At 34.6% G+C, this 10,000-nt stretch overlaps 2 protein-coding genes across 7 annotated transcripts in view; one reads left to right on the top strand and one right to left on the bottom strand.

Annotated features, from left to right (window-relative positions):
* LOC125035809 overlaps nt 1-4,752 on the top strand; it is a 113,715-nt gene extending 108,963 nt beyond the window's left edge. For all 4 annotated transcript variants that reach the window (XM_047628025.1, XM_047628028.1, XM_047628027.1 and 1 more), the window contains 5 exons: nt 1-12; nt 625-695; nt 962-1,065; nt 1,609-1,750; nt 1,966-4,752. The exon at nt 1-12 is cut by the window's left edge and continues 111 nt beyond it. In XM_047628025.1, the coding sequence (XP_047483981.1) occupies nt 1-12; nt 625-695; nt 962-1,065; nt 1,609-1,750; nt 1,966-2,429 (793 nt within the window). In that variant the 3' untranslated portion in view covers nt 2,430-4,752. The remainder of the gene's footprint in view (nt 13-624; nt 696-961; nt 1,066-1,608; nt 1,751-1,965) is intronic.
* A 3,608-nt stretch (nt 4,753-8,360) lies between these two features.
* The window catches only part of LOC125036155, a 15,652-nt gene continuing 14,012 nt past the window's right edge, over nt 8,361-10,000 (bottom strand). For all 3 annotated transcript variants that reach the window (XM_047628583.1, XM_047628582.1, XM_047628581.1), the window contains one exon: nt 8,361-10,000. This exon is cut by the window's right edge and continues 496 nt beyond it. In XM_047628583.1, the coding sequence (XP_047484539.1) occupies nt 9,607-10,000 (394 nt within the window). In that variant the 3' untranslated portion in view covers nt 8,361-9,606.

Genomic DNA, 10,000 nt, shown 5'->3' with positions numbered 1-10,000 from the left:
TACTTGGATTAGGTTTGTAAATGGCTGAATGTGGATATTACTTGTACAAAAATAATGATTTGGTTGATATGCACTGTTCCTGAGATATATTAAAAATTGTTTGAAATCTTCAATAAAACATACACAAACATTATAAATATTGTCTGTTGCATTATACTAGATGCTGTACATTACTTGATTATCCATGTATGTTATAAAATATGAAATGCATTTGAAGAAAGATTTAGGCTGTAATACAAAATTGAAATTCATTCTTACATTGTAGAAATAAGCAGTAGTTAATAATAAAACACCTGATTTTCCCAAAAAAAAAGCTTTTACATTGCATTTCTTATCATATGATTTCATAGTATTACATTGCATTTCTTATCATATGATTTCATAGTATTACATTGCATTTCTTATCATATGATTTCATAGTATTACATTGCATTTCTTATCATATGATTTCATAGTATAAGGGGGAGGTAACATAATTGGTAATGTCTAGATTCAAAGATGTCTAGATTCAAAGATACATTTATAAATATGACTTTTCTTTTTAATATTCTCTCAAAATATAACTATAAGATTTGACATGTTCAGAAGAAAATTATATAATCTTAATTTTGTACCCTTTAACAGGTACTTGATTGAGGGAGCAACAGGCATCTTTACTGGATCCCTTTATGATGACAGCTCACTGATAAGAAAAGGTAAACTAACTATAGTTTTCTCTATATTTGTATATTTGTTTCTTTATATTACTATAGTCCTTGTAATCTCAAAGAGCATTTTTTTTTTATTAGATACTTAATATCAAGAGGAATATGAAATTGTTTTATTCATTTGTAATAAAACTTTTTAAACTATGACACCAAGAATAACGGAACAGAGATGCAAGATAATCATCACAGGCACTTCAAAAGTAAAAATGTTGAGGAATGTTATACAGTATTAACATTGCAAGTATTTATTCTAGGGATGTATGGTGAAGGTGTCATGTACAACTCTGGCATGACAATTCTGCAGAAAAGCCATGGATACACAACAGGAGATGCTATGAAACTACCACATGAACAAAGGGTAAGAAATTATGCTTGTTTTATCTGAAGAATGATAAGACAAGTCAACAGATACAATTTTAATCATATCCTGATGTGTTTGATATATATTTGATATATTTTTGTATTGCTTTGAACGTGAGTGATCTGGAAGGTTTTGGTCTTGATAATAGTACAGTTTATCACAAGGAGATTAAGGCTATATATTAAATAATGTAGCACTTTATTACTATATTGAATAATGTTATTATGAAAATTTTCATGATTATTTTAATTACTTGAGTTTTCCAAAATATAAAAAAGTATAAATAGAATAACACAGAAAAACTAAAAGTTAAAAAAAAATGGTTCTCACATATTTCCACTATAAACAGCAAATAAAATCTGCATGTAGTCATTCATGTGGTTTTCAATACTGCTATATGAATATACAGGCAGTTTCACAGGAATTTGCAAAGGAATATGAAGTAGAAAAACAAACTTACAAGTATTTTCATATTTATCAGCAGTGACTCCAGCATCCCTTAATCAGATCATCTCCAATTAAATAATTTTCTCTATTCAGATAAACCAGAATCACATGGAGGAGTTGAGTCATCAGGGTGTGTTGATAATCCGCAATCCGTTCAAAGCTCTCATCTCCCACCGGCACTTGGATGTCGGTGGCCATACAGGTTATGCTCCCAAGGCACACTTTGTTGGCAAAGGTATAAAGCTTTTTTCTAATTTCTATTAGTTCGTCAGTATTTGTTTTTTATTTGGATTGAGGTAAAAAGTTTTTTCATGATTGACCAATTTTTGGCTGCCTTTATATAGTTTATATAAATTGAGAAAAATTGATCTACCTTCATTAATCTGGTATGAGAATGGTATTCTCAAAAAACTGAAATGTACAATTTTTTTTTTTTCTTCTTTTTAATAGGTTGGGCAGAATTTGTTTCATTGAAAATTCAGCTGTGGAAAGATTTCTATATGGACTGGCTGACAAATAGCGAACCAAAGGATATTCACATAATACATTACGAGCACCTCAAGCAGAACCCAGTGGAAGAAATGCGTAAAGTAATAGAGTACTTAAAACTTGAAGAGAACAATGATCGTCTCTACTGTCTTGGTCAGCACACTGATGGTCTTTTTAAGAGGAAACCATCCAAAAATGTGCCCTTAGACCTAAACCCCTATACCCGTGAACTGAAAGATCTCATCTATGAAGCCATCGATGAAATGAATAATGTCCTTCAAGAAAAGGGCAAAGAACAGCTACCCCTTGATATCTATGAACTTTATGATCGTCATGAGGCTGAAGTTGCAAGGTACCTTAGAGCGCATTCAAAAAATAGTGGAGATCATACTGAGATGTGGAACCAACTCTACAGGAAAACTTAAGTTGGAATTACGTTTCATTTTGGAAATCAGATCTGGAAATATTCTGAAGGAAAATCTCTTTATTTTACCTTTTTTTTTTCTTATAAAGAGAGAATTTACTTTGTTTTATATGGATGATAAACATCCAATTACAGATATCATAGAAAGGTTAGGAGAGTTTTATTATGGTTTTCTTACCTCACATAACCAGCTCAAAATAGGATGGTTTCCAGAAAACTGATTATTACTTTCTCATTATATAAGTAACAATATCTCTAGGCCATAATTCATGAATAACTTTTGAATTACTTGTGCAATTTCTGCATTCCTGTGTGGATGAATCTATTACATTAATTTGTAATTATTTAACTAGTCTGCTCTTCAAAGTAATACAGTATGAGTTACTGTCTCACTCCATTATGAAATAGTGGTGCTGTCTCTAAGACACACCTGACATGAAAAAAAAATCCTGTTTGAAAAAGTGGGGAAAACAAAAACAAAAAAAAACAAAAAAAAGTTTTCTCTAGATCAGTGCATTAATGTCAGCAAATCCAGTGAGTTCCAAGATATCTTTACCTCCCGTTGTGCTGTGTTACCTCCAGGTGTGTGTGGCATGAACCTACCAAAAGTGCCTTGCCGTGCACCACAAGGGATGTTGTACTGGCTTGATGGATCTTTGTGTGGATCTACATACCAGGCATTTCCTTTTGAAGTGATAAAAATGTACATAATTCTATGATACTGTACCGTTTCTTCGGTTTCTTGTCATACATTCAGATTGCATCATAACAGTTCATCTGTCCTTTACACATTACCACAAAATTGTGATATCATACATGTAAACAGTTCCATTTTGTTTTTTGGACTTTTATGAATTATAAGTGAATTTATGAATTTTGAAGGGAAAAGAGGTTTAGGTGGTTAATACTAGTTTTCAGTTTCACTTTTCTTGTCACTTTTGCATACTCACTGTGTCTTTCTTCAGTTTGTATTAATTTGCTCTATTCTATTCAATTCCATACTGTTATATTTACTATTTGCTGTTTTCATTTAGTTTTATAAAGTATTGTTTAAATTCTTAACTCTGTTACATTGCATAGAAGAATGTGGTTATTTTTTATTTTTTTTTTTTTACCATTTTTTATTGTCTTATTTAATTTTCTTAGACTGGTGCTGTTATAAGCTTTGAAAGATAAATAGTAAATAAAAAATAGGGATTGATGCTTAATTCCATGTTTTAACTGCAAAATACTTTTGAAATAAATCAATTTCATATAAAAATGTACCAGAAAAGGTTTAATAGACATGACATTTATTATTAATATATAATTTATTCAACTAATGCTGTGTTGTGAACCATATTGGTCTATCAAAATTTCAACTACAATTAAAGTTGTTGCCACCATCATGATTTTGTATGTTATATTAATTAATGGAAAGGCATATTCAGATAAGAGGGTCTAATTGGCAGGCATACTTGAAGTCACATTAGAGGTGGGCAAACTAGTCACAAACCAGTGGCTTAGTTGCCTGCCAATTATATCACTTCTTCGACATGCCTGCTGATAAGGTCCACTTACCTGAAGATGTCTGAAGGACCCATTCACAAGACAGGTAGTGCTTGCACAGGCAAAACCAATACCAAACTCTAATGGCTTCCAGGAATGAGTACTGATGTCAAAAGTTAGAAACTCATGGGCTTGGACCTGGAAACGAAAATGTTACCTGACCAATTGAATCCTGTGCACCCAGAGGTAAAGCACACTTATGTGTGCCCAATGGCAGACAATCAAGTTTGGGACTTGGTGTTATGCATTTCATGTTAAACAGTGGGCATGGCCATTTGTATGACTTGCCTGTGGTTTCTCTGCTTATCCAGTCTTGGATTAAGATCTGGTAGCCATTGAGATTTGGTAACAATGGTTGCCCTATGGACGCTACCTCGTTTTGTGAACGGGCCTTAAAAGTTGCTTTCTGTACAAAGGAAAAGTCATTCTCTTGACTCCTATCTAAGTACAGAAGTGAAACATTTACATACATTTACACTTCAAGGATTCTAGATAAATTTGTGATCTATAAAAGAGCATTTCATTTCACTCTTGATAACTTCCATCTACACTGCATCTACTACCATTTCCCCTTAGCAAAACTGTTTAATATTAATTTCACACTCATATTTGTCATTACAGAGTCATGATCATCCTACAGCACTTACAGCAGGCTAAAGAATTGGCCTGTTGGAGTACATTTGTCAATATTACATAATCATTCACATTTTTGCATGTGTATATATTATACTGTAACTGTTTAAGCTTTCCTTGTGAATAAAATGAATATAAATTTAGTCTGGAACTTTTATACCTCCTTTACCATTCTTTTAAAACTGCACAATACTATCAGAAAATGTACAAACTAAAGTAAGAAACACACAAGCTGAAAAACATAGTACCCACACTATTATCCATTTTAACCTTAGGGAAAACTTCCTTTAATGTTTTAAACAAATAAATGTGCTAGACATCAGAGGTCATATAGCACTATGATAAAGTATAGTGGTGGGAGGGGGTTTAAAGAAGTGCTTTACTAGAACAAATTGTTTTAGATTTCAATGGTCATATGGCATTATAAGATAGTATGGTAGTAGAAAGAGGGGGGGAATAAATGGGGTAGGATAGGGATTAATAGAAGGGCAAGGGTTAAGGACAAGGGTGATTAAATCAAATAGTGGGTATCTTTGGGTTTCAGGAAGGAAAATAGGCTGTCAGATGAAAAGGAGGGGGGTGAACTCGGTAGAGAGGACAAGTAATGAAAAATGAGGGTACATGTTTCAGCTTTCCCGAGTCTGTTCTGGTGGCATGGGGCCGACCAAGGGGAGATGGAAGTTTTTTTTTTTTGTTTATAGTTTATTGGTGGGAAGAAGAAGAAAGGGGGAAGTTGTACGTGTGAGAAGGAAAAGACTATGATGAAACCAGTACTCAAGGTGGATTTGGAGCCATCTAGGTAGATATGGGTACTGGCGGAGTGACTAGAGATATGTGTGAGGAGAATAGAAGGTGGACTGTTTGATTTGGGTGAATTAGGGGAAATAGAAGAGCAATTACAAGAGGAAGGGATTAGCCAGGAAGGGAAAGATTGGGCAGAAAGAAGAAGGGATCTGAGATGGGGAATGGGTGAATGGGAAAGAAGTGTCCATATGAACAGGAAAAGAGGCATGTAAACATGGAGAGGAGAAGGTATGAAGAAGGGATTGAGGGACAGTTACCTTGGAGAGAGAAAATTGATGAAAATGAGCATAGCTTCTTAGAGACATTGTCATCAAAAAGGGGATGGTAGGCCTGATTTAGTTTCAGATTCAGGCTCTCAATTGGAGAGGATCAAAGGGTGCCTAGGGTTATACAGAGATCCCAATGATGGACTGTATCAAGTTGAGTGAGAAGTGAGGCAGAGGCAGAAGAATATATATGGCAGCTATAATGAATGGTGGAGAGGATTAGCATAATATTTGAGACGGAGGAGTATTTTGCAGTCTGAACCCCAGGATACATGTTGAAAGGGTCTGTAAGAGTTGGAGCAATGGTGGGCTTTTTCTTTACCAGAAAGATTTGATTTCGCCAAGATAGCTTGAAGTAAAAAATTACAATAAGGAACTTCCCTGAAGGGTGGAAGTGGATGGGACCATCATATAGGAAGAGTGGAGATTGGGAGCCTATATGTGAATGAGAAAAAAGGATGGCAGAGGTTTCAGAGGCAGAAAATGTTGATTAATGTTATTGCAGACTGAAGAAGCAAATTAAGAGCTAGTATGGAAGGACCAGAGGCAAAAACAGCTAGATCATCTACATACAGTGATGACTGGATTCCTGATGGTAGTGCTAAAACTAAACTGTCCACAGCAATGAGAAATAATGTGGTGCTGAGCACACTGACTTGAGGAAAAGTTAGGAATTAGAAGAAGCAAATCTGACACTGAAGGTGTGATCAGAAAGGAAGTACTTTATGTTGTCATATACGGTAATGTATATCGTCGGGTCTTCATGAGTGTTGCTAGGGGGTTGGGAAGTGGGACATAGGAAGTAGGAGAAAGGAGAATAGGGAAGTTGCTACTAAAATGAAAATGGTCTAGAGCTGACCAATGGAACTCTAGGCAAAGGGAAGGAAAGCAAAGAGAAAAAGATCAAGGTATGAAAAGATTGGGAACGCATGTCAAAGTGAGTGGGGTTAGAGAAATTGGGAGGATGGATGAGAGACAGGAACCTTCTATTGAGTAACAACCTTGGTATATGATTTGGAATGGGTCAAGTTGATAGCTCATGTCGACAAGGGGGGTGTAGTAGCAGTGGTCAGGGCCGTGATTAAAGGAGAGTCAGGGGTCGGTAAACCAGAAGAGTTAGTTTCAGAGAGGCTAGCTGATAATGGGGCAAGATAACAGATAATGGGGAAGATAAAAGGTCCACCCCTCAGGGTCCCCATGAGGGGTAAGGGAATTCTGGCACAAAGTCAGCCTTTCATCCTTCCAACACGATTCTTACACCTTAGAAATTGGACAGGGGAAGGGGTTGGGGAAGATGAGGAAAAGGAAAGTAGAAGAAAAGACAAAAGTGCAAAATTAGTTGAGTCAAGGGCTGAGGTCTAAGGTAGGGAAGATCTCCAACATCAGGCCTCAGGTCTCCTAAGCCCCCTATGCCAGCAATGGGCAAGGGATTGGGAGGAAGCTCAAAAAACACTCTATTAACCAATATCTGTTAAAAATAAATATCAAATAGAAAATATACAAAAAGAAAAGAAAAAAAAGAAGTACCATATGTGGAACATCTCACAATTCTTTAGAAACTTGGTTGATTTCATAATTTGATCAAGTAGAGAAAATGGAAAGGATTAACCCACTAATTATAAGAATAGTTGAAGTACAGCAAGGAATCTGAGTAAATAATGTGAGAGACTTGACAGAATCCATAAGCCCATCATGGCTGAGGCCCACCATCATCAAAAATTTGGCTGAGGGCCAGGGTGATGGGAATGACTTGTTCTGAACACACAAAGCTCTTGAAGGATGATTAGACTCAGTGGGCATTTAGGAAGGGGCTCTTGCATTATGTCCACCAGTAAGCAAGGTATGTACAACCTGTGAGCCATAAATGACACTATTTCCATGCTCAGGATCCTATTCCTGCCCACTATGATTAGTAACACTGGGTTTGTTACAGAAATCTGAATAATACAAAAATATAAAAAAGTTACACATATAAGATTATGCTACTGAAATTGATGCACCAGAGTTAGAGACTACCAACAGAGATAATATGGAATTTGCTCAAGGAAAAGAGTCTATTACGATCCCAGTACAGGATAATAAACACCACAAATAAACTGGAATATAGAAGAGGAGACAAGAAGAGAGAGAGAAAGAAAAAGAAAAAGAAAAAGAAAAAGAAAAAGAAAAAGAAAAAGAAAAAGAAAAAGAAAAAGAAAAAGAAAAAGAAAAAGAAAAAGAAAAAGAAAAAAGAAAAGAAAAGAAAAGAAAAGAAAAGAAAAGAAAAGAAAAGAAAAGAAAAGAAAAGAAAAGAAAAGAAAAGAAAAGAAAAGAAAAGAAAAGAAAAGAAAAGAAAAGAAAAGAAAAGAAAAGAAAAGAAAAAAGAAAAAAAAAAAAAAAAAAAGAACACTGAAAGAATATCACTGGAAAGATCCATCTAAATAAAGTGAAATAAACAAACCTGTTTTCCACAGCTGCCCCTATGTTCCTTATCCCTGTCACCACCAGCACTGCTCAATAAATATCAGATATAAAAGGCCTGTACTGTATCTATTGATCAACATAGAACTAAACTACATGCCATAAACAATTACTGTTCTGGATACCTAAAAAATAAAAATCTTGCAGCTGAGAACAGCAGGTGCTGTGGATAGGCTAAGGTTTAGTAATCACCTCTAAACAGGAAAAATTCAATTACCAGACCTAGTGAACTTCTTTAATATTTCAGTCTACAGTGTGTGCATTGATAAAACAAACAACTTGTCTACTTAAAGGTTTCCAAAGAAATAGCTAACATTTCCATATGAAAAGAGAGCATCAAAGATGCCTTAGGATATGTTACCTACAGCATGATAACATAAGGAGTATATTTATATGGGTGGTTTGTAATGATAAAGAGAGAAATATAAGGAGTGCTATATAAAAATTAATATGTAATATCCCACCTGTTCCAATGTTACTGTTATGGGTGAAGCAAAAGATAATATACACTGGAGGTGGGATTGAAAAATCAATGTTTCAATTTAACCTTTTAGCTTTCTCAGTTCCTGATCCCATATCTCTCTACAGGCCAGTAACAATAATCAGGCCAGTAACAATAATCAGGACAGTCAAATGAAAGGTGCTTTAAGGAGAATATTACACCATAAGGCATCTTACCATAAATGATTGTCAGCAGGTAACCACTTTTAGTGGTATATGAAGGGAAAAATAGGCCCTTAACCCACTGTTGCTAGGTACATATACTGGTAACTGTAGTTTTCTCTTGTGAATTTTGTTTGAACACATGGCTTCACAAGTACTCAGCTACCAAGTAGCCAATTAGTAAGTTTTCGTGACCTCACTTGATTTCCCCTTGCCTTGAGGTTTTGGGAAAATTTATTTCATAATGTCATTAATATTGATGATGTTGTTCTTATTATTGACATTTTGATTAAAATGTTATAAGTAATACTAATAACAATGAAAAATAAAACAAAAAAGAACCCATGAAAATCAAGAAAACAGGTGCACAATTGTGATAGGAGTTATTGATTCCTTGGTGATTCAGCACCTGTGGGGCCACACATATTTTATAGACAATTAATCAGTAAAAGAATAGTGGACATAGTTTGTATTTTTGCCATCCTGGCAAGTAGCAGATAAACATTACAGTTGGTGAGCTAAAAAAGCTAATAACAATGCACAAAGAGAAACTCCATAAACTGAAGTTTTTCTTTTTCATTCATATCAATGGTATTTTGTGATACTGCAGAATATTTTTCAATTCTAACATAAGTATCCATAAATCATCTGCATAATGATAAAGACTGATAATCTGTTGCAAAATCCATGAAGAGTATTCCACTGATTTTAAAATGTCTGGATGAGTACGATTGTACTTATGACTTTACATCTGTGTATCAAAGTAAATCACTGAAAGAAACTGTATAAAAATTTCTGATAAATCTAAAACAAACTATTCAAGAAATTCCCAAGGCTGTTGCTCTTCTTCATTTGGTCTTTCACCACCGCATTTTTCAGTCCATTTATTTTTCTTTGGACCTTTTTTTGTTTTTGCATCACAGGGTTAACTTGTAGGTTCACTGTTTTTATTGGAAGATTCTTGGGGCACTGGTTCTTCATATGAGTAGAAACAGCTTCTGGTGGTTTATTCATCACTGCTGAGGTTTTATACAATTTACTTGCTTTCCCTGCTTTATTGTCTTGTTTTTGCACATAAAATGTATTGGTATTTGATTCATTTGATTTTGGTAAAGTTGTTTTAATGCTAGCAAGTGTAGCTGATATTCTTCTACACAAACTGTCCTCTGGTACTTCTGACTGTCTGTCAGTCTCATTT

Source organism: Penaeus chinensis, chromosome 20 (assembly GCF_019202785.1).
Source record: "Penaeus chinensis breed Huanghai No. 1 chromosome 20, ASM1920278v2, whole genome shotgun sequence".
Classification (NCBI taxonomy): domain Eukaryota; kingdom Metazoa; phylum Arthropoda; class Malacostraca; order Decapoda; family Penaeidae; genus Penaeus; species Penaeus chinensis.
This window is presented reverse-complemented; position numbering and strand designations above follow the sequence as displayed.